The 23,203-nt window shown below is 47.7% G+C and overlaps 4 protein-coding genes across 6 annotated transcripts; 3 read left to right on the top strand and 1 right to left on the bottom strand.

Annotated features, from left to right (window-relative positions):
* The first annotated feature begins 204 nt into the window (after window positions 1-204).
* On the top strand, window positions 205-1,299 carry LOC135366818 (uncharacterized). The gene has a single exon (XM_064599747.1). The coding sequence runs from the start codon at window positions 310-312 to the stop codon at window positions 1,123-1,125; it is 816 nt and encodes a 271-aa protein (XP_064455817.1). The 5' UTR covers window positions 205-309; the 3' UTR covers window positions 1,126-1,299.
* A 1,090-nt stretch (window positions 1,300-2,389) lies between these two features.
* LOC135366819 (insulin-like growth factor-binding protein-related protein 1) lies at window positions 2,390-7,130 on the top strand. The gene is made up of 3 exons (XM_064599748.1): window positions 2,390-2,875; window positions 6,396-6,539; window positions 6,630-7,130. Exons 1-3 carry the CDS (start codon window positions 2,461-2,463, stop codon window positions 6,797-6,799), a joined length of 729 nt encoding a protein of 242 aa, XP_064455818.1. The 5' UTR covers window positions 2,390-2,460; the 3' UTR covers window positions 6,800-7,130.
* Window positions 7,131-12,769: 5,639 nt separating this feature from the next.
* LOC135366812 (uncharacterized) lies at window positions 12,770-20,031 on the bottom strand. Of its 3 annotated transcripts, none has more exons than XM_064599739.1 (12): window positions 19,491-20,031; window positions 18,986-19,165; window positions 18,569-18,803; window positions 18,183-18,508; window positions 16,720-17,482; window positions 16,474-16,654; window positions 15,899-15,991; window positions 15,747-15,827; window positions 15,108-15,425; window positions 14,412-14,438; window positions 14,225-14,311; window positions 12,770-14,160 (listed from the first exon to the last, which is right to left on the bottom strand). In XM_064599739.1, exons 1-12 carry the CDS (start codon window positions 19,763-19,765, stop codon window positions 14,060-14,062), a joined length of 2,667 nt encoding a protein of 888 aa, XP_064455809.1. In that variant the 5' UTR covers window positions 19,766-20,031; the 3' UTR covers window positions 12,770-14,059. The 3 variants fall into 3 exon arrangements, with proteins under 3 accessions (XP_064455809.1, XP_064455807.1, XP_064455808.1); XM_064599737.1 differs by having other exon boundaries at window positions 12,771-14,160; window positions 15,108-15,536; XM_064599738.1 differs by lacking the exon at window positions 14,412-14,438 and having other exon boundaries at window positions 12,771-14,160; window positions 15,108-15,536.
* Window positions 20,032-20,511: 480 nt separating this feature from the next.
* Window positions 20,512-23,106, top strand: LOC135366815 (uncharacterized). Its single transcript, XM_064599741.1, has 4 exons — window positions 20,512-20,836; window positions 20,933-21,126; window positions 21,777-21,934; window positions 22,947-23,106. Exons 1-4 carry the CDS (start codon window positions 20,767-20,769, stop codon window positions 23,047-23,049), a joined length of 525 nt encoding a protein of 174 aa, XP_064455811.1. The 5' UTR covers window positions 20,512-20,766; the 3' UTR covers window positions 23,050-23,106.
* The last annotated feature ends 97 nt before the right edge of the window (window positions 23,107-23,203 follow it).

Below are 23,203 nucleotides of genomic sequence, written 5' to 3'. Positions count from 1 at the left end.
TCAGAATTTCGAAACCGAAACTGCTCGATTTGTGTGCGACTGCGTGTTCTTTTCTCGCGAAACGGTCAAACATGTTATTTGCCGCTCGCAAAACATGTCTTTCATGTGTTTTTTGCGGTTATAAAATAACAAAGTGTAATTGGGAGTAGATATAAGATGTGTACCGCAATAGTTCCTTCTTGGGCTGTTACGCTTAGCGTTCCAAGTCTCGCTGTTTGGACAGGCTCCAGCCTGGCAACCGTGGTCTACGCTTGTGCGAAAAATGGCGGCCGCATCTTGCGGCTGCGGTGATTCGAATTTTGATTCAGAATGAATGGTGACGCGATTGCGACGGCTTCGACGTCGCCCCCGGCCAAGAGGCCGGGAGAAGACGATGTCAGTGATGATGTGGACCAGCCATCAGACACAAAACGGCGTCTCCTCACGAGAGAAGTCACACGCTTTTGGCACGACCCTGTCCCCACAACGCGCCTGACGAGGCAATTCTTCAGCACCGGCTGTCAGGAGCTTGCTCGCTGCCTCCTAGGACAACACTTGGTTCGGCGAATGTGCGACGGAACAATTCTTCGATGCAAAATAGTCGAGACTGAATGTTACCTTGGGGGCGAAGACCGCGCGTCGCATTCGTTCAACGGCAAGCGTACCGAACGCAACGAGCCCATGTTCATGGATCCGGGCACGGCCTATGTGTATATCGCCTACGGGATGTATCACTGCTTCAACATTTCGAGTGAAGGCGACGGTGCAGCGGTGCTATTAAGAGGTGCGATGCCTCTAGAAGGCATTGACATGATGCGCAGACTCCGCGGAGTTCGTCGTAAGGACGCAGGACAAAAACTGAAAGTTTGGGAACTGTGCAACGGCCCTTCGAAGCTGTGTCTCGCAATGGATATCACGAAGGAGTCGCTCAACAAAGAATTCCTGCCCGATAGCCAGGCGCTGTGGATAGAACGAGGGAATGAAGCTGTGACTCCGCAAGACGTCGTCGTCTCCAAGCGGGTAGGAATTGAAAGTGCGGGCAGGGATTGGGCCGACAGGCCTCTTAGGTTTTATATAAAAAATTGTGAGTGCGTGAGCGTTCGTGATAAGCCAGCGGAAGCGGGTAGTCTGCGAAATCCGCACTGATGCGTTGTTTTCCTTTGTTGATATATCCCAGTGGGATAACGTTGTTTGTCTGTGCTTCTCAGGTGTATTTTTCGTTATTTAGTTCTTGTTTTCCTGCCAAACCGCCAGCCATGTTCACACACCAGCAGTGTATATATACCTAATTTAAATAAAGCATACTGTTTTGGCACCGCGCCTGAATAGGGAATGTCCTTTTGTGTTGAAAATAAAAATTACTTTTATCACTGTTGTGAACGCTCCCGACACTTGGTGTCGGTTGGCCTTGGGGGGTGTCCTTGAGTGCTGCTTACACCTTCGCAAAAACAAAGAGAATCTTATCATCTGCTGTCCCGAGGCTAATCGAGGTCTTGTTACGCTGTACGCAATCGTAGTTGCTTGTGCCCAATGCGCCGCACTTTTGCAAAAGAAACCGAAACTGATCGGAAGTGCGGTGCTACTACGAGAAACAAAAATGGAAAAGGACAATGGTGCTAAGGCCCTGACAATGAGAAAAGAGCATGATGAAGGCATTGACGAGGTGCTTGCACTATGTGTCTTCATGTGCGGAAATTTATTTTTCGTATGTATTTCTTATTATTTTTATTTTTTCGTTTGTAAACAAACGGTATCACAAGTACTGCTTTCATTTCATGACAGATAAGGCAACGCCGTCGGAGCCTTGGGGACCCGTAAATTATGAGCGAGGCCATAGGCTCCACCTTCCTTCCTAAGTCTCGGTTCACTCGGGAAGCTGTGTGGGCTCTGTGCCAAGACCGACTCGATTTCGTAGTTGCTATTTTGACGCCGTTTCGTCTTTCAATTCTTCGTCTGTCTGTTGTATATTACTTCTCCCTCCTTTTGGAGAGCAGTGGGAGTCGTAGGAAAGGGTAGATAGCCATCGTCCTCAGCGTAGCGACTAGGACAGCGGTGCACTCCATGGTGCTCAGGGATTTCCCTACACGCCCTCCCAGGTTAAAGCAAGCCCTGTCCCCCTAAAATGTATGAGATTACCCAATTCACCTCAGCCTCCAATGCGTATATAATACCCATAAGCACGTATCCACAGGCATACACCCCCTCCATGGAAGCTCGGTCCCCCGCACAAAGATCGATTTCTGGGGAAATTACTAGACTAACTCGTAACTTTTTATACGAATGGTATTAGTTTGCATGATTTAAAGGCAGCGTTTGCTATCCGCATTTTGAGTTCACGCCTTGTGTCTTCTGCTACAAAAACACACGACCGATCGCTGCGCTCCCTCTCGTTCGGCGGGGAGCTCATGCGCGCGCTCTCACTCAAGCACCCCCGCACTGCTTCGGAGAGAACCACATTTGAAGCTGACAGACTCTCCTGTCATGATGTGGTGTCTCTTGGCCCTGCTGTTGTCCGTCCCCGCTGTAATTTCCCAAACTGATGCATGCGGGCTGTGCGTTGTGGAAAGATGTCCCCACCCTTCGAACTGTCTCGCTGGCGTTGTCAGGGACCACTGCGGTTGCTGTATGGTCTGTGGTGAACGGGAGGGCTCCCGATGCTTCCACGAAGACGTGCCGGACAGTGGTGGCCTTTTGCCTTGCGGAGAAGGTCTGAAGTGTCGACGTCGAACAGACTTGGCTCCTGGAGATCTAGACGAAGCTCTGTGCGTATGCGCAGACCCAGAGCCGGTGTGCGGGTCGAATGGCAAGACGTACGACAACATCTGTCAGTTGACAGTTGCTCGGTACGGACTTAGGAACGGCCTCACCGTGACGTCTAGGGGACCATGTTCGGAAGGTAGGTTCCCACGCGTTTCTCTTGAACTTGTTCCGCTGTCACCAAATCATTATGCCGTTTTGTTGTTCCGCTTTTGGATTTCCTTTCATTTTGGATTCTGTCGCGAAAACACTTCTACCGTACGAATGGCAATAGGATTGGTCGCTTGCAGGAGAGGAGGCACTTAAGCAGTGAAACATCTATAATGGGTTTGAGAAGCGCATGACACATTTGGGTGGCAATAACGCGGCAGCTAAGGAGGGGAGCTACTGTATAGCCAGGCATATGATTCAAGTGCACTCCTCGCCAAAACTAATTTTGCTGTATGACCCAAGTTATGAAAGTAGCGTGCATCCGCACAACGGCATAGGTCTAAGACATTAACAGTACGTGAATGAAACAGGCTGCATATATTGCGGGTCTTGCACAAGTGGGGGTATTTTTTTTTTTTTACTACCCCTAACCGATTAACAGAGGTCAGTTGTGGATTTTTAAATATCGCTTTTAGAGCCCGAGTGCCAGTTGGAATTAAGTTGCAGAGCGCCTTCAGGATTCAGTCGTTTGCAATCAACGTGTCTCTGACGTGGTCCTTTTTCAAGTCTCCTAGGAATGTCAGCTCCTTCTTTCCACTTCCCCGGCACCGCCGAGCAAGGCGATAGTAAAGTATAGTATATAGGGTAAAGCTTAGACAAACCACGTGACGAAGTATCTCCACTCGCAAGGCATTTGAGAGAAGGACCAATGAGGTCCTCTGGCAATAGGGGAGACGGGGAAACTGGAGAGCTGCGCAGACGGCTCACCCACTTGCGTAGCGTATAGGAGCGTATATGGCTGACCGTAAAGCGACATCGAACACGCCTCTGCATAACCTTCGCGCGCAGTTAAACCGTACGAGATATATTCGTACGCTATCGCCTTTGCGTACGTAAGGGATAGCGTTGGTGGTTCTGCGCACGCGCAGAACATAAAGAGAGCATCGCGCGGAACCACCACGCAATCCCTTACGTACGCAGAGGCGACAGCGCACGACATATTAGAACTGACTATTATATTCGTTGTATTTTTACTACGTTAGCGTTCACAGCCACTGTGTACGAGTCACCACACAGCAGAACTTGTCTGCAACATGATATACGGAGGTTTGTGATAAACCATTTTGCAGCACGAGAAGTCTGCAGTGGTTTTTATGACCAGACGGTCACGTGTCGCTTTTCTTCCTCGTTCTGAAACAGTAGAACTCAAGGCCAACCTCGGGCGCTGTTTTTCATATCCCACTTTTGGTTGTATCAGTTAGCGAGGTCGTTGCTTCAGTTCATGGCCCTTAATTTGGCTCATCAACAGCGCGGCGAGTCCTAAGATGGTTGCTTGGTAACGCGCTAACATTTGCAAGGCAGACTAGATATGCACCGTAAATAAGTACGTTGTCAGTGCGCATGCGCAGAACCCAAACAGTGTTTTGTGCAATGTGCGGTGACGACTTCTTACTTCTTTAGGTCCCCCAAACCGCTTGGGTATAGCCTATTCTAAAACTATTACAGTCAAACTCCTTTACAACGAAACTCAGGGGACAGCAAAAAAAAAAAAAAAAATGCAGTAAAGGTATTTTCGTTAAAAAGGTGTTCGCTATAAAGGAGTTTGACTGTATTTGAATTAATGATGAAAGAAGGAAGTCACTGAAAAGGTTTACTAGCTAGCTGTAGGACTGTAGCTGTAATTTCTTAGGCACTTGAGGCTTTGTATGTATTTGTCCTTTCTATGCGTTCCAGCCTCAGAACGTCAATTTCCCTTCATATTATTTGAAGCCCACGAACCTATATATTTTTTTTAAAGTCCGTGTAGGCACCGCGAAGCAACTGTGGGTATGAGCGGTGCTAACACGGACTTTAAACCATTTAAAACGGTGCGCGGCAGACGTGGACAGAAAGAGAGAGGATACCAGGCGGGATCCGGTGACGGGGGTGGGTGGTAGTGTGCGTCCTGGGCCGACTTCAGAGGGAAAGGTGCCGATTCGTCTGGAAAGTGCCGGGAAACCGAACGAAAGCCTCAGACGGCACAGGTGCCGGTAGAATTTTCTGTCGACACCGACTGCGTGCATGGTAGGTAACTAATAGACGCGGGTATGTCTCATGCAGCGAAATCGGAATGGAAACCGAGATATCCACTGGAATTTTGGTAACCATGTAGAATTTTAATGTCTAGATCGACATCGAACGAGAACCGATCAGGCGTCAGCAATCTGTTTTCGATTGACCATACAGTAACCGCGAAAATACGCCGCAGACACTGATTTCTCAGAAAAGCTAGTGTAACTGCGCTTATTTGGATTATATATCCAGGTTTATGGGATTTGTAAAGATATGACCTAATGCTAATCGAACTGTCTGTTCTAGGACGTAGCTGGATGCTGATTTTGCGTACTTCCTGTTATGTTATTACTTTTGGTTTCCCTTAGAAATTTGTCCGGCCTACCGATGTTTGCACTCATAAGTCAAAACTTCAGACCTGTGTTGGTGAAGCTATTTCAGCCCGTGCGCTTTCATTGCGTACGTGATGTTTCTTCCCAGACGTGGGAAGGCCCTGTGTTGTTCTTTGTTTCCGGAAGGAGCCATCTGGCGAGCTCCTAAGACGCATGGCCAGATTTAGCCAACGGGGTTGATCGTGGGATCGGGCCTAAACCAGAGAGACGTCGGCTGCTGCAGTAGCGGAGCACGGGCTTCGCTGTTTCGCCTGCCGCGAATGATTGCGTTAAAGTTACAAATGCCCTGGGCAGCGCGCACCACCGAATTTTGCCGAATTTTTTGTTTTCTTTCTTTATTTTATTTATTTTTTCTCTTCTTCTTCTTCCTTCCTGATTCCGCACAGCCACTTAGTGCCTTTGCGCGTTAGGCGTTTACGTTGCAGTCTGTCGATAAAAATCAAGATTATACAATCGATGTACCAGCGGCATGGCCGTGGTCGCAGCAGGTGGCAGCAGCCAAGGTCGCCCTGAAGACTGGGAGGTGGTGGTTATGCTGTCTGAGGTTTTCCCTGGGTTTTCCGAAAGACTTTCCAGACCAATGTCGATGCACTTACCCCTGAAGTCAGTCCAGGAAGCCTACTAGCCTCCCCTGTTCCGCTACTCCTTCCTGCTGTCCTCTCTCCATCTGTCCACATCTGTACGCCGCTCATAGCTACAGTTGATTTTCGAGATACTAACATAAAATTTAAAAAATATACAATAGACTTCTCTCTGTTTGTAAACAAATGACGTCATAGTGTTCGACAGCGCCACCAATTTGGTAGAGCCGAACTACGCTGGAAGCTATAGGGGGCGAACATGGTCGCGCCCGATATAGCCACAGTCTTGAGGGGATTACAACGGTTCCTGGAAGGGACGCGACAAGTGGCCATTCGTGGAACCCAGCCCTCCCCTTCCGATTTGTTTCGGTTTCACTCCGTTTACCAACGTAGTGATGACCTTTCTCGGGTAGAGGCCTATTGTTTGCTTGTCAACGGCTTACGTAAGAGATACTAAAGGTTGCCTAAACTGTCTCTTGAACAGCTCCTGTGATCCTGTCACGCCCTGAAAACACGAGCAACTACACCGGTGGACGAGCAGCCATTTCCTGCGAGGTGAAGGGCTGGCCGGTGCCCACTGTAGAATGGAAAGTGGACCGCGGCAACGGACGGCTCATTCCGCTTCCGAGTCAGTGGTCGCATTATATGCTCCCTGCACTTCTTGATAATGCCAGCCTTCGTGCCTTTTAATTTTCATTCATTCGCGTCACTTTTGCAGCCGACAGTCCTCGCATCAGCGTGCAGAGCCGAGGTGGCCCCAGCAACTACGAGGTGACCAGTTGGCTGCAGCTGCTCGACGTGGAGAGAGACGATAGTGGGTCCTATTACTGCGTTGCTTCAAACAGAGAAGGGCAGGCTTCGGCGTCCGCCAAGCTGAACGTCATCTAGGGTGTCAGCCACAGGACAGTGTCAATTTTTTTTTTTTTTTTTCGGACGCATCTTGACGCAGCCGCTGATGTTGACCGTGGCCCAGAATAGCAAGTGATCCGCTAGCAGTTCTTCGTACTCGGAAAAAAAAAAACCGCCAGGGTATACTGACCTGGAAAGGAATGACCTCCACGTTCTGGAGGCATCCCACGCCTGTGGGACGTCGCTGACGTTTGTTCAGCTTGACGCGACTTTCGACGTGCTAAAGGCTGCATTGTTTTTAAATATATCGTTCACACGTTTCGTTGCCTCTGTTAGCTGTTTTTGTTTGGCGCAATAAATATCTGCTGAACGAAGTTCTTCTGTGGCTTCTTCGCTGTAACTCTCGATGGAACTTGACTTGCGTAGTTTATGAAAGCACATGTCTCGCATGCGCTTGGCAACAGCTAGAGCAATAAATGGTATCCGTTAAGTGATAAATTACTTGCCATAGCGTGTGACTTCCAGGACAGAGTTCCACTTCGAGCCCGCATTGATATACGATGTACGATATACGAATAATACGATGTCTTTAGCTGTGAGTATGGCCTGCGCAGGCGTCAGAACGCTGGGTTTGAGCGTCGGATTCAGATTCCTTTATTTTCAAATTCATATTATTGTACACAGTAGAAACGGGACTGTGAGGGGGAACCCTGTAGTACGTACGGTCCCCATTGTGCAACACTTACATTGACAATTTTGTACGCAGACAATCCTGCGTCGCAGTACGCATGCAGTATAACCGGTTGTGAGCACGAATAGACCTCTCCCTGTTTGTACACAAATGACGTCACAGTGTTCGACAGCGCCACCAATTTGATAGAGTTGAACTACGCTCGAAGCTATAGGGGCGAACAAGGTAGCGCCCGAAAGCCACCCCTTTCGTTTTGTTTCGGTTTCAGTCTGTCTAACAACGTCATGATGACGTTTCTCGGGTAGAGGTCCATCTGTTTAGTAAAGACTGAATGTAGGTGCGATAACTACCCAACTGAACGTGAGAGGCCATATGTCTCAACCCAGTCTCGAACCTGTGTATTGCACTCAGTCTCGAACCCAGATGCTTTACACTGCGTCGCCGGCGCTACAGTTAGGCCTGACGGCGGCTGTACATGACGAAAAAAAAGTTATTTTGCAACGGAAATGTTTGGGAGGACCTCGGGCATGACGTCCCAAATGTAAACGAAAACGCCCTATACACACTTATGCGCTTTCAACATACTGTGTGTGTCCCCGTCTCTATATAGCAGAGTGCTGAGGGAGGAGGAGAGTTTCGGGTGGCAGATCATTTGCAATCTTGGCGGGTCGTCGAATTGCTAGCTGAATCTGCATCCCCCGCATCTGAATTTTATCTTCTTCTTCTACCTCAGGGCAATGGCCGTTAGCCACTGAGGGCGATTGGCCAGGGCTAGTCATGATGTAACGCGTGAAGCGACCTTAGATATCAGGTACGATCAGATAGGATGACAAAAGCAGCCACATTGGACGCTACGGCCCAGCTCCACCTCCCCAAGTGAGAAGCCCTGCGGGCTGGAGCTTTTCTTTTTCCTCTTTGTATTTTTTTTTAGGAGCTGGACATATATATGAGCCCCAATATTGAGCGGCACGTTTTTTCGGGACAAAGCTCAGATCTGTAGGTTCGAACCCGCGTTTTATGCGAAGTGACATTCTCACTGTGTCCCACGAGAGAGAAGCTAGCTACTGCGACCCCGCGAATAGTGCGCGACGCAGGATTTTTGCATTCCCCTGCGAGAATATAGTTACACTGCAGATGCTGGGCAGAAGTAGATCGTATATATGCGAACACTTTCCAGACGATTTATGGAGGAAAAATTACGGGACGTTTGCGACTCGTGTAACGCGAAACTCAGCGTCAAGCTGTGCGTGCGGTGAAATGAGGCCGGATAAAAGTGTGTAGACTAATTTATTTAAGCGTGATAAGTATTGATTTGTGGTCGCTGAAATGGTTGGCGGGGTGAGTGGGGATCCTGAACGAGAGGGGCTGCTCTGGAACACCAAGTCTGTGCGTGAGCCATGTCTAGTTGTGGGTTGGCGGATGTCGGTGCACAGCGTAAGGTTCCCCTAGAAGTCGGCTCAGGACGCACATTTCCCCAGGGCGTCAGTCGTAATGTTGCCCATATACGTGAGGCCGACAACGGCAAGCCCTTTCACCACCACCACCACCGCCAGTTGTCCGGACATATCACTTAGGAAAGCGGTGTTCTTGGCCAGTGAAACGTCCACGTTGAAGTCTCCGACGACGAGAGGCTTGTGCGTGCGGTAAGGCGCGAGTACATACACGATTAAGTCGCGGATGCGTTCCGGCGCGGCGCGAGGCGGGAAGTAGCACACAGCAACCACTGAGCCCTGCGGGAAGCCGCACGGCACAGCAGACGCTGTAAAACTGACGTACTTTGGTTTTTACTTCACATTTCCGTCGATAGCGGTTGTAAACTGGCGGGATTCTCCTTCTTACTCTCAGCGCTGAGCGCACATGCGATAAAAGAGTTTCGTGCGCACATACGAATGCCGACGACGCCGATGCGATCTCGGGAAAGTCTCCACTATACAGCTGACGCTGTAAAACGTCATCCGTTATCACTCGCCGCTACTCTGCTTGCACGTTTTCGGCGTCGCTATCGCCGGGGGCGTATCCAGAACTCCAAGGTAGGGGGCTCGATATACCGCCACTCACTCGCGGCTCACCTTCGTGCTCTCGCACACACACATAGCTGTGCATACTGCGAGATCAGATATGAAAATATATAGAATATTTGATCGTGTAATAATACGATTATTCATATGGGCCGGGCTTGTGAGGCCGCGTCACGAGATTGAAAATAGTTCGAAATGCTCATATAATTTCAGAACTGTTCAAGATTGCGGCAGACCGGTATAACTGCAAGAACTTCGCGATCGTCACACTGGACCCCCTTTCCCCTACATGTGACTTTTCTCCCCGGATATGTACGATTTGCGTGGGATTTGCGGCGGTGAATCTCCCACCTCATCACCATCCAATGTATGTGTGTGTTGCGTGGGTCGGGCGGTGGCTGGTAGCTCGGCTACGCCATTGGCTATTGCGTCATCGTGTCGCGTCCGACGAGGATCGTCGACTATCTGACGAGGGTCGATCTTTGGATAAACTCCAGACTTCGGACCACAAAAGGCTTTCCGTGTAGACGCACAAAACAGCGGCCCGTTGCTGGCGCCATTGAAGAATGTTCAATTCGTTCACGCCGAACTTGCGTGATACCGACATGCTATAGCTTATCTTTTGAATTTCAGTGTAGGCGGCATTTTCATGTCACTTTCGGTTTTCCCAGCGCACGTGTCCAAAGCAGCAGATCACTCGCTAACACACGTGAAAGAGCGACACGCTTTCCTTTCGCCCTCGCTCAGTACTTGCTTTGTCACGTGACGCGCTGCTGTAGACGAATCGAATCACTGCGGAGCTGGGACGTCCCAGCTCCACGGTGATTCGATTCGTCTACAGCGGCGCAGATTGGAAATATCCCGGTGTCGTGTCTGCTGTGCTGTCTGGGGTTTTTCCTGGGTTTACCTCAGACGCTGTCAGACATATGTCGGCCCTTAGAAGTCGGCTCAGGACGAACATTCCACGCAGAGCGTTGCCCACCTCTGTGAGGTCGACAACGGCGAGCTTTTTCACAAGCACCACCACCAGATTGGAAATGCTGATGGCGAGAGTCTCATTTTTGAGGGTCCAAATTCAAGCACAATACAAAAAGCAACACTGAAGCTTCCTTAGTTTAACATATACGAGCGTGTACAAGAGTGTACCTGATGAAGCGTGGTCCCCCACGCGAAAGCTTGTATATATTAAACTATAAGGAAGCTTCAGTGTTGCTTTTTGTATTGTGCTACATTTCTGATCGGACTTGACTTCCCCTGTCTCACCGAGATTCTGCGTTCAAATTCAAGGTAAAAAACCTCGCATTATATGCTGTCAAATACGGTATTATTAACCTCTGGTTCGCCACCACCGCCAACAAAATCATATTTATTTTATTACGTTGTATAAATCTACCCCACTCAGACCCAGGATGCAAAATATAAATACTGTCTGTAAACGTTACGCGCTTCCACTAATTTTCGAAAGAACCCGCAAAACTTCACAGTTCACCGCAGTTCACCACGAGCTCTTGCATTTGTTTCCTAGCAACACCGCGCGCACTTTCCTTGCTTCTGCTCTCCGCCTCACGTAGCAAGACTCCAGTAGCTGTGGTGAGGAGACGGAAATCGACCTCGAAAGAGCAATGTTGCCAGATGGATGGCTGATGCACACACTATGAAGTATGATCATACTTTTGCGACATGTTATATAGAGAAACAATATTTTGGAAGAATTCAGTGTCAGTCACGTGGATTGCAATGGCAAAAATTCGGTAGGATTCCGAACGCGCGGGGTCAGGAAATATAGTAGATAATGCTAAAAGAAACAGAACCGGATGTTGCACACTCAGAACACCCGAAACAGAAGCGGAAACAAAAATAATTTACGGTAATAATTCGGGAACTGCAGTACTCGAGTTATTAAAATCCGTTACTGTATCATTTAGATAAAGTGATGAAATAAACTGAATAAAGTTAAAGGGGACTAGAATGTCCACACATGTTCACTTCAAATTACGTTACACGCTATGTTTCGCACTTGTTGTCGTAGTTCGAAGCTTTGATTCCGTTACGAAGCTACAATCAGAATTATACCGGACTCTTTCTTTCCTCGGCATTAAGCAGTGAATGCCACTTCAGAGCGTGCATCGGTGCTTTTAGCCCATGCTGGGCGTGTTGGCGTGTATGCACGTGCCACGCGCGCCATGAAGTAGTTCCTGCGAAAAACATAGTGCGACTTACGAAGCTGACCGGTGTCGCTGTCTGAATGACGTGATTATATATGGTGTCACTAGAACATTTGTGATTACTGTTGTGGGCTACAGTTCAGTGAATTGGTATTGACAAATTCAGTAATGCATGTCATGCCGCGCATGTACGACCGGACCCATTCCAATAGACGAGTTCCGAAAATCCCAGTGCTCTTTGCGCACGCATTGCATCCTGGGCGCTTGCTCAGCGGGGGAACGAAGAATAATCCTTCACATTTCGCTTTCGCTGACCTTGACACATCGTGGACAATGGACCGGTAGGGAAGAAATAGGAACAGTTTGGAGGCCGACCGTTTCTTTCGTATTAGTAAACTCCCACAGTTCAAAGCGACGCTAAGCACTCTGGGGTTTTCTGAACTCGTCTATCCCACACGCACACGATAGGCATACGCGCGCTGCTCCTGCTGTCCGATTGGATGCCGCCGAAGGCGGCTCTGTTTCGTTGCTAATTTGCTACTAACTTTGCTTGCATTAGGGAAGGGAAGACGCGCCTCTGGAGATGCGCAATGAAAAAAAAAAAAAAGAAAAAAAAAGAAAGAAAAAAAAAAGAAGTGTGCCTTCACGAATTTTTGGCGGACGATCTATCGAACGGATTTCTGTTCTGAAAACGGCTGCGGCATCAGGTGACCAAAGGGACTAGATGTTCTCATTGGGACAACTTTGTAGTTTTTATAATTAAAATGTTTATTTGAAAGTTAATTAGGACATTGCCTTAGGAGTTTGCTGGTGCCCTCTTAAGGAGTGCCCTTCAGCATATACTACATTGCAACTGAATTCATCTTGAAAAAAGTGCTATTTAAAAAAATCTGTTCGCATTTAGCTGGGACACCCTGTACAAGTAGAAAGTAAGCAGAAGAAGCATAGTTCTTATCTTATGGTAAGTTGCAAGCATGAGTAACATTAGCAAAAACCATGTTCGTATTAGCTGTTTGAGGAAACCAAGTACGCATATTTTTTAGAAATGTCTGTTGTGTGCACATATCCGTAAAGTTCTCAAAATAGATTTCAGAATATATGCGTACGACACTGTCTCAAAGCTTACTAAAAAGGTCAGGGAAAACAAGGGGGTAGGCCGAAACAGAAACATAACGAAAATGAAAACAACAATGGTGATAACGGAAACAAATTTGGGCCAGTAACGGAGATGGTAACAGAAATGAAAAAGATTGTTACCTTTTCCTGCCTGAAAGTCTCCTGAATTACCCTTGGAGTGCAGACGCACCACAGAAATGTTACAGTCGTTGACAGCCTTCTTCTATCTTTTTATATGTCTTCAGCAAGTTCTTCAATGTCACATGGTGCATAAATATAGCTTTGTAGCTCTGCCGTTTTGATGGGTAAAACTGGTTTTATTACAGCTGTGCTCGATTTGAGAAACAGGCACGTAGACAACCGTAAAAAGATAAAATGCAGATATGGTACAAACAAAATGATTGCGGCCCATTTGGAAAATGAGGAAAGTTATCACACTAATCAACAGCTATGCTGAGTTCATGCGCCCTCAGCAGATTGGACATCATTGACACGTACAGAATTGTCCAACCAAAGTCAATATGCAATTCAGGGAAAAAGAATGTGCACACACATCAAATCTGAAGGTGACTCTGCTAGAAAACAGCATACAAAAAATACAGTTCCCAAACAAAAGGGTTCAACAGCTCACTGCAATAGCTTGAACAGAAGGTGGGGGGACACAAAGCATTTCAACATACTCATGTACATCAGACTTTGATACACTTGACCACATATGTACTTGTCATGGTTTGAGCATCTGCAAACAACAACCATGTGCGGTTGCCCTCCCTGCAGTACTTTTCTCCCTCCCTCTCTTTCTCTCCACCTTTCACGCGAGCGATACCATCCACGTCCTGCACAGAGACAACACCCTAGTCGTGCCAGAGTGAACTATGCCCTTCCAATGGCACAGTGCGCGGCACAAAGCCTGCAGACGATCGTCCCACGAGGCGTGTCCAGGCAGCTGCGCCCCATGCACAAATATTATGGACCGAATGCACAGTACGGGCTTGATGCCTTGCACATTATTTACATGAGGATGAAAAAACACAATCTTCAACAAATGCAGAAACTTCATCAGAAAAAATCTGCAATGGAATGACACCATTCAAATCACTGCAATAATCTACAACCTAAAAACACAATTATAAAACCAAAGTTAACAACGATGTTTTTTTTTTCTTTCTTTTTTTTTTTTCAATTGAAAGTAACACTTCCCTATTACATGTAATGAAGTGATGTGAACTGAGTCCTTTGTTGTGCACACAGTAATGAAACAACACTTAAAAAGAAAGAAAAAAAAAAAGCAAGATGATGTAGATCACAGTCAGGTGGCCGGATCTCCTAGGCCTTCATTGTCTTTGATGCCTTGGAGTAACGGTGACCCCATGTCATCAGTAGGGGGTATACTTCTGACACTGCTAACTCCTGCAATGTCAGATGCTGCTATTAGGCGCATCATTTTTTTTTCCAGAGCGTCTCAAATAATTACCTCGATTGATCATGGCATCTGCAAGCTTCTCAGAAGCCTCTGCCTCCATGATGCTGTCTAATAATTTGTAGCTTTCTTCATTATCCCCTACGGTACAACAACACATCAGACATCAGCGAAAGCACCAAAGCTGATAATGTCACTGATAGAGAATGTTATGGAAGCATAGCCCAGCAAAAAGTCTTACATTTAATGCGAGTGCCTTCTTTTGAACCTATAGCAAAAGGACACAAAAGAAAGATATGTCTTTCAGCTGACCGATATAAACTGCTTTGGAAAATTACAACTTAAAAGCAGCAGGCCTTATACAGAGTCACAAGCTTTCCCACTTATCATTCAATCAGAATGTTGATTTTGCCCCAAATTATCTGCAGTGCAGCTAGGATTCTTACGGTATTGCAGAGAAAGAATTTTTCTTTTGCAAATCCTGATTGCCATTGATGCAAACACTACTATGCGAATACAAAGCAAATAGTTATATACCCAAAGTGAATATCATGTAGCTGTAGCAAATACAAAACAAAGATTTATGTCACTGAATGAGCATGTGCATATGCATTTAGATGTACGGCATATGTATGTGACATGTGCACACACTGGTCTTTCTATGTAGTAGCACTCGCGTCATTTTATGCCCTCTCGTCTGGCGTTTCTGTACTTGCATGCATACGTTCGCAAGTATTCGACTATGTTCAGTTTGGAAGAGACATTTCTTCGATGCAAAATTTGAACACAAGACTCTATATTCAACTCGGAATTGCAATTATACGCTTCCGCAATAAAAAATCTTGATAATGGCACGCTGGTTTGTAACCATCTCCTGGCAGATAACCTGATGGACACATGCATAGTGGCGCAGAAATCTCTTCATCTTTGCACTTACCGTTACTGAGCTCATCGTCCTTGATGCTGAGCAGCACCGGGCTGCCGCCATCTTCTCGTGCCCCGCCATGCAACTCCTTCTCGAATTCTCCAGCTCCATAACCAAAGAGGTCACTTTCTTCAGCTGCCGTGAAGCCCTCCGTTGGAACTCCTGCTCCGATTGAGGTCGTAAAGCAGGACAGGTCGTTTGCATTCAATCCGTAGTCGTCGTCATCCAACTTGTCAGCTGCCATGCGCCCCGCCTCGGAGTCTCTCGAATGTCCGGGGACCTCTCCCACATGCTGGCCACGCGTTGCCTCATTGGTGCCCTTGAAGATACCTCCAGAGAAGCCAAAAACAGCGTCGTCTGGCATCTTGATGCTTACCATGGGCCGTGATTCGGATGACACTGGGTTGGAGCATGATTCCTCGCGTTTTTCTAGGTCTGTTCCTGTTGCAAAGGAATTATTTTCTTCTATTTTACAGAAATGTTCGAATTTGGAGCTCCCATGATATGGTTGACACTGTAAACCCTCCAAGGCAGTAGGTGAACTAAAACCTTAGTTTCCATCAGTGACTGATGGAGAGTGGGGGGGAAAAGTAGTCGCGCTTCCTGCACAAACGATAGTGCAGCACTCGTCTTATGAAAAGTTCATCTTACTTGCAAACACGTTATTCTTCATTCCGTCATGCGTCATCTCAACATCGTCATCCGAGAGCACAGCATGGCTGTCATCGAGCCCTACATAGCGGCAGAGTACGATCACCCTGCGTCATATCCTCGTCCATGCTGGTCGGGTACCATACACCCACCTGCACTGATATCTGTTGCCTCCTTGTGTGAGAAATCGAAATCGTCCATCGTGTCCAGCAGCTCATCCTTTACCAGGTGATCGTGGTCCTTGTCTAAAAATACGCAAAATAAACGGGGACACCTGCATCAGCTAGAGACCACTGCAGAGCACTGCACGGCAGCAGTACTTAAAGGTTCACGCTAAGGTCAGCCGCATTGTTTTTGTTGTTTTTATTTGTCAATTTTTCTTATTTTATTGTTGTTGAGATGCACATAAAATAACAATTTAGTGACCTCTAGCATTACATTAGGCACTCAAAGGAAAAGGAAACGAGATACAAGTAAAACTCCTTTCGAAAGAGGATCAATACAAGTAAATCTCTTTTTGAAAAAGTATCAATACAAGTAAAACTCCTTTTGAAAAGATATCAGTACAAGTAAAACTCCTTTTGAAAAAAAGTATCAAACTATAGGTTGAAGCTACTCAAAGCAACATTCTTTTGTTGAGGCTACTCTCTTACATTTGCATTTACGAACGGGCAGAGTTTAATGCACAAGTGCTGACACTTCTTCAACGGCAGAACATGACACGTACCGGGTCTGAATACTGACACGTTAACTCTATTCGACGAACTTTGAGACCAGGTACGGTACATTTCGCTCAGGGCGCCGAACATGTGTCCAAAGTCCTCAGCTGGGCTCACGGCTACCAGGGCAGTTAATTTGTCAGCCAGCTGCTTCACCTTGGCCAGTCGATCCTGGTACTCCAGCATGCCCTATAAATTCAGTTGAATAAAATCAAATATTTTAGTCGAGTCTACAATACTGCCCAAAAGCTAACCTGCTTGCAGTCGTCCACGTCATTGTCTTCCGTGTCCGCGTCGCACCTTGCCAGATCTATAGGAAAAGGTCCATTACGCCGCCACCGCTGCCCGACTTCTTCCACCGAAATGGGCACCCCCCTGGCGTGGGCCACCACAAAAGCGTGTGCACACGGCAACCCATATGCCTCTCTGAACACACAATTGCAGGTGAATCCATTCAAAGGAACAGTCGCCTTCCCTGTGATGCAACTCACAACGTATCCACAGTCCGTCGCGACAACCGAAAACTTGTGGCTCCTGGAAATTCTCAACTGGACTAGGACGTGTATCGCCGCATAGTTGCAGCATGCCGCTATGATCTGCGCTTCGTAGTCCAACAACTTCACGTGGTACTCCCTTACTTCGTCCAGCATGGCGTCCGTCGATATCTGAGCGAGAATCGGTTGCGTCCCGTACGCCAGGTTGCAGACGGCCTCGTGCAGGTTGCGCGCCTGCGTGCACACGGCGAGCATGAACTGTACGAGGGCCTCGACGCGGTCGTTCACTCCGCTGCACCACGGGGCAATGCCGTTGCGGCAGAACCCCGCCCAGAGGTCTCTGCGCGAGTGCCACGTCTTTCGAAAATGCCGCCAAAACGGCTGGTCCATCTGCTCCACGCGTTTCAGATTGTCCGTGTACGTCCGTTCGTGCAGGCAAGCCAACATTGCACGCAGGATGCGGCAGATGCGCTCCTGGTCGGCGGTGGCCATTTTGAGGCGATCCATTTTGTTGAACAGCGACCTGCGGGAGGAAGCAAGTGGTGCCTGCAAGTACCGTCATGCTAAGTCATACCCACGACCTACTACAGGTTTTCCTGGCGATTTTAATCAGAGTGCCAGCTAAATTAATCCGTGCCCCATAAAGTTTGCGTGGCACACGGATTAATTTAGCTGGCACTTGGATTAAAATCGGCGGGAAAACCTGTAGATTATGGCAACCGTGTCACAATCAGCAACCCCTATGAGGAGCCCCTCCACACGATCCGCTGGGGGCGCTACTCATCGGCCCGCAAGATGTACATCGTGACTGGACGATAGAAATTAGAATTTTGAACGCATACAAGCGGATGTACGACTGCCGTAGCAGACGACAGCAAGAGCTCCTGTGGAAACGCGTAGAATGATGATGATAATCAACTTTAGAAAGAAGCATGTTTCGTAGGACATTCACTCCGTGCACAAAAATACTGAGGTAAGATGAAGTACAAAGTACTGTGGAAATTGAGGAAGCAATAACCGGGCCGGGATTAGCAGCGCCACCACTAGCCTCCAAATGCGGCGCTGGGAAGGGGTCCATATGACACGGCCGCTATAATGTAGTACGTCGCGGTCATACCAAGCGTACGGGAACAGCGGTACTTTCTTCACTCTGTGCAATGCGTGTTACAATACGTGATAAGAATCGCTTATATCACTTTTTTAATAGAATGTATGCCACTTACCTGATTACGTGAAAGTGGCACAGGAGAGTGGTGCAGGCCTTGTCAAAGAAGTGCACGATGCTGCGCAGCCGCAGCTGCTCCTTGCCGACTAGCAGCACCCGTACCTCCGACACTAGCGGATTGGCATTAACAAAGACGCTCAACAAAAGACCCGCCACTAGCCGTACGGGTTTCGTGAGGATAGCGAACGCGAAAGGGCAGCCCAGACCGGAAGCGTCGTGGCCGCTGAAGCACACCAGGGAGTACTGTCCCATCGAAAAAGTGTAGCCGGCGTCGAAGAGAAGCACCTCGGGGAATTCCCTGAAGGCTCTGCGCATGGCACCGGTCTGAAACGAGACGCGCGCTTGAAATTTCCTGCACGACTTGCACGTTGCTCGATCCCTCACCTGGAAAAAGACCGCGGTTATGGCGTTGCTGTTGCTCACGATTACCGAGGCCGCGGCGTCTGGGTCGGATTCCTCCAGTTTCTCTAACTCGTGCAGGAGCGGTGCTAGCTCTGAATCTGTCATGTCTCCCAGCGAGAGCTGCAGTCCGTGAGCATGACGAACGCTGAGAGCTCGGTATTCCTCACTCACGCCAAAGTTGACCGGATCTTCGTCTTCTTCGCTGTCACTGGTTGAGCTAGAGCAGTGAAACAGTGTGTGGTGTTGGCCACTGAGTCTAGATTATTCAGATACATCCTTTGCTAACATATATATATATATAAAAAATGTAAGGCACACATGATGTCATGATTTATTATATTCGTGTAAATTTTATAAAGCAACATGACACAATGCAGGGTATACCAGAAACATCACTACCTCGAATCTGCTTCGTTTCCGGCGTCTGCGTCCAAATCCGCAGCATCATCACAGGCATCGTCCGGCTGGTCGGGCTGGTCAGAATGGTTGTGCTCTAGATTCATCTTTATTATGACGAGTTTGTCCATCTGCTTGGTGTATTTGATACCCACAGCAGCGTTGCATTTTTTGTAAGCAACCCTGAAAAACGACACCGCATCATGTACACTTGCACACTGAAGGGTTCTATATCCTTTCAAACCCTTTCAAAGAGACAGTGCTCAGAGTATTCCTTCTTTTCAGTCTCGCCCTTTCTGTGCTTCTTGTACTTTATGAGATCCGAATTAGCGTAACTCACAAAGAAACGTACGCAACGCACAAAGAAACCGCAGATTTTTTTTTTTTTTTTGTATGTTAATCTTACATCACTTGAGAGAAATTGCACTAACAACCGCATAAATCGTTTACAAGTAACGCAAGTTAACGCAATGTTACATTCAACACCAAAGTTTCATGTTATACTTACTTGCCATTGGCCTCATCTCTGGGCTTATTCTTTCCACGTGAAAGCACGCAACAGTACTGCACGTATGCAAACTGCCATTTTTCATCCAAGGCTTCGGAAGTCGGCGTTTTGCTCTTGGACTTGAGGCGGCTCTGTTCTACTTTTTTGTTATAGCTCTTCACCGATTTCGACGTGTACACCTTATAGGCCTGATCAGTTGCTTTGCAGAACTCATCAAAAGCAGTTTTCCATTCAGAGAATGAATCGAATGTATCTCCCAGTTTTAACTGCCGCATCTTTCCGGTGCTGTTGCCGACTTATGTCACAAGCGCTATGAGTGATCACACCATTTGATCTGCTACACCTTACTGTATAAAATCCCTGAGGGCTGGAAATCCTCAGCCAGACGTTCTTCAAAAGTCCCCATGCTTTTGGAAGGGTTGTATCGTATGCAATCAGTACATAAAACTACTTGCGATCGCATCGCATTTCGGATCAACAAACGCATCCGCCATCTTGGGATATGTAGCCAGACGACTGCGAAAAATGTTGCCGAGTCTAGCGTCCGCCTGGACCGTGTACCCAGCGTGTACCTGCTTGCCATTGCTAGGCGGTACGTTGGATTGGGGTCCATCCTTTTTTCGTAGTCATCTCCCGCCATAACAATGATAAGAAGACCACGGGATAAGACGCTTGGATAAGACATTGTCGGCATCAGGCATGGAAACACCAGGTCCACTCTTTTCGAAAGAAAACTGCTGCACTCGTGCTGCACCAGTACTATGGTACTGTACCGCGAGGTACATGACAAAAAGAACACGAGAGGATTTCACTCCTTGAACTATATAGTTCAGGAGGTGCAGGCAGTGCAGGAGAAATGAATGAGCTCACTCTCGTACACATTTCTGCACTGGTAGTTCTCCTTCTATTATCTATAAGGACCCGTTTTCTCTGGAAGTACTGGGGAACTAAAATGCTGAAAAGCTCGCAGTGAAACTGAAGCGACTACAGGCCTTGTAAGTTCCACATGTGTGGCGGAGTATGCACGTTTCAAATAACTCGTTTGGTGTGCTGGCAGAGAGAGGGGACGGAAATTCCAAGATATGCGGTATCTCGACGACAGTGGGTTCTGTATAGAATCGGGACATCGATAAGAGTTCCTCCTCCGTGGTTACCACGTGGTATCTCAATTGTATCACGTTTAGCTGACGTTTAGGGCTGCTTTCAAGGTAACCGGCACGCCGGCCATTTGGGCCAAGAGCACAAACAGTTCGTGTCGTGCTGGGGTTTGTATTCCATGGGAACAGCATACTTCATTCTGCGTATTGTCACTTGTACCCTGCTATTCACTCTCACGTGTGTTTCCGGTGAGGCTTCCTTTATTCTTCTCAAGCATTGTCGTGACCGCGAGAACGTGTCTGTTATTGAACATTTATGTGCTAATAACATTTCTTCGTTAACAGGAGCAGAACATGTGGTTCATCGTGAAGCATCGTCTAAGGTGGAGCGTCATTTCTCTGGTTCCATCAGCCTGGACTGGTTAGCCTCTGCAGTCTCAGGAATGTTTGGGCGATTTTCGGGGACAGAAAAGCAGGTTCCGAGTCCGCAACCGAGTCCTCCTGCGGTCAACGAAGGCATGTTCTCGCTTAGCAAGCAGGTCTGTGCCCACCGTTATTCGTGTGACCTAACTAGATATTGTCTGGATGTTCTGCATGTGAACGTTTTTTTTTCTTTCGAAGTTCGGTTCTGAGGCCGTCAGCTGCTGATGGGCGCTTGCGTTCCAGAATTCTGGTTTTCACAGCGTTTACGAGGAGCTTTGCGCGAAATATAAATAAAATAATGCTGCTAAATAAATAAGAGCTAAACAAAGTAATTTTTTAGGGATACAAACGGCATTGCGAATACATTTTGAGTGCGAAGACCATGTGCTCAAAAGCACTCGGCACAAGAGCACTAGACAGTTTAAGAAAATGGAACCCGAGCACTTTGGGGCTCGATGAAATAGCGTTGTCACCCCTACACATGCCCAGAACCGAAATGGCGCTTTGGGTTTTCGTAGTGGTTGCGCTACTTTTCGAGCTCGTTGCCAAAGCAACGAACGTGGGCTTGTCGACGTTGCTTCCGCCTGTCACAGAGCAATCAGGAGGTGGAGCCGAAGTGCTTCTCGAATGGTACCTGTACCGTAAAAACGCAGTTCACTATTTACCATATGCGATATAAAGTCCCATAGAAAATACGCGCGGACGTGTGTTGGCGACGCTGCCTTCTGTTATTGTGCGAAATGTCTGTGAATTGTTTGTGAAACAGGTCGGCCTGGCAGGCCTCAACAGACTCGTCAGTGAAATGAGCCAGCAAGAACGTAGCAAGGCCATGGAACAAACGCGTATCGTCTACTGTGACCGCATGAATGCCTGCAAACAAGGACAGGACCTCATCAAGGGACACCAAACTATGGCTGAGGCTGTGTAAGTCCACCAACCTTGTGTCGTCCTCATCGTGTTGCATCTGTGCTCCTCAAACTCAAAGGGTCCTCCTCAAGAAGGTCACGGGATACAAATTTTCGAAACTTTCTTTTCAAACCAACCTCGGCACGTAAAATTGACGCTCTTCCACGAATTTTCGAAAGAATCCGTAAAACTTCGTAGTTTCGGATTCTCCGTGAGTAGGTGACGTCACCGGAGCGCTCTGGCGTCTGTCTGCGAAAGAAACAGCGCGCGTCCCTGCACTCCGCCCCCACGTGGGAAGATTGGCATCAGCTGTGGTGCGGAGCAGCGTTGCCAGACGCGTGGTAGATTGGGCACCGCATGACGTCATACTTCTCCAAACTAGAAATTAATTTTATGATGATTTGTCCGCGTATCATAGAGAAACAATGTTTTGGGAGAACGCTAATGTGAGACGCGATCGCAATTGCATAAATTGGGTAGGATTGGTTAATTGGGTAATGCGATGATTACTATTTGAAATGTCTTGTGTTTCGGAGAGGAGGCACAGCTAATGGACTTTGACACTTGAAACGAGCTTTCTGTATTCAGCGCTATACTCAGCGCGTGGCTCAGTGGGTAGCGTGCTGGCCATGTCACGTCGAGACTGGGAGGTACCCGGGTTTGAATCCCGGTGCCGGCCTGCTCTGGGGTTTTTCCTGCGTTTTCCTCAGACGCTTTGAGATATATGTCGGCACAGTTCTCTTAGAAGTCGGCACAGGACGTACTTTCCCGCAGGCGTCAGTCGTGACGTTGCCGAGGCCGAGTCCTTTCACCACCACCATCTGAATTAATTGATAACGTTTATATTTAGCGCAGTCAGCGCCTATGGAGCACTTTGAACTTGTTTCTGGCTTCTCGCCGTGGTGTACATTTTTACCGTTTAAAGAAACAGGTGATTATGGCAAAGTCATTGGAACGTGTTTCTGTTTTCTTTTCTTTCTTTTTTTTTTTTTTTGTAGATAATTGTTGCGTTCTTGCCACTTTCTTATAGACGGGAGGTGGACATGGATGCCAAGTACTTGGACTCCATTTTGATGGGCATGAGCGGAGTGGACTGCGAGAAGAAGTACAGGGGCTGTAAGGATTTTCACTGAAACCACTGCGTGGGTGAACCTCCATCTTGCTCTTAATAAACGTCACATTCATCACTCTTTGGCGTGCTCCGGCCGTGTTGACTTTGAGTGCGTCAACCAGGTGATAAGACATATGATAAGACAACGTGATATGACAGTGATGAGGTAAGAGGCA

The sequence above is a fragment of the Ornithodoros turicata genome, chromosome 8 (assembly GCF_037126465.1).
Source record: "Ornithodoros turicata isolate Travis chromosome 8, ASM3712646v1, whole genome shotgun sequence".
NCBI lineage: Eukaryota > Metazoa > Arthropoda > Arachnida > Ixodida > Argasidae > Ornithodoros > Ornithodoros turicata.
This window is presented reverse-complemented; position numbering and strand designations above follow the sequence as displayed.

Coding starts and splice junctions, on each gene's coding strand:
- LOC135366812 (XM_064599737.1), bottom strand. CDS start 19,765: ATGCGGCAGTTAAAACTGGGAGATACATTCGATTCATTCTCTGAATGG. Junction 17,483..18,182: donor TGCCACTTTCACGTAATCAG/GTAAGTGGCATA, acceptor TTCCTCCCGCAG/GTCGCTGTTCAACAAAATGG. Junction 15,537..15,746: donor GAAGAATAACGTGTTTGCAA/GTAAGATGAACT, acceptor CCTTTGCAACAG/GAACAGACCTAGAAAAACGC.
- LOC135366819 (XM_064599748.1), top strand. CDS start 2,461: ATGATGTGGTGTCTCTTGGCCCTGCTGTTGTCCGTCCCCGCTGTAATT. Junction 2,876..6,395: donor TAGGGGACCATGTTCGGAAG/GTAGGTTCCCAC, acceptor TCTCTTGAACAG/CTCCTGTGATCCTGTCACGC. Junction 6,540..6,629: donor ACGGCTCATTCCGCTTCCGA/GTCAGTGGTCGC, acceptor TCACTTTTGCAG/CCGACAGTCCTCGCATCAGC.
- LOC135366818 (XM_064599747.1), top strand. CDS start 310: ATGAATGGTGACGCGATTGCGACGGCTTCGACGTCGCCCCCGGCCAAG.
- LOC135366815 (XM_064599741.1), top strand. CDS start 20,767: ATGGGAACAGCATACTTCATTCTGCGTATTGTCACTTGTACCCTGCTA. Junction 20,837..20,932: donor CACTCTCACGTGTGTTTCCG/GTGAGGCTTCCT, acceptor CTTCGTTAACAG/GAGCAGAACATGTGGTTCAT. Junction 21,127..21,776: donor TGTTCTCGCTTAGCAAGCAG/GTCTGTGCCCAC, acceptor TTTGTGAAACAG/GTCGGCCTGGCAGGCCTCAA.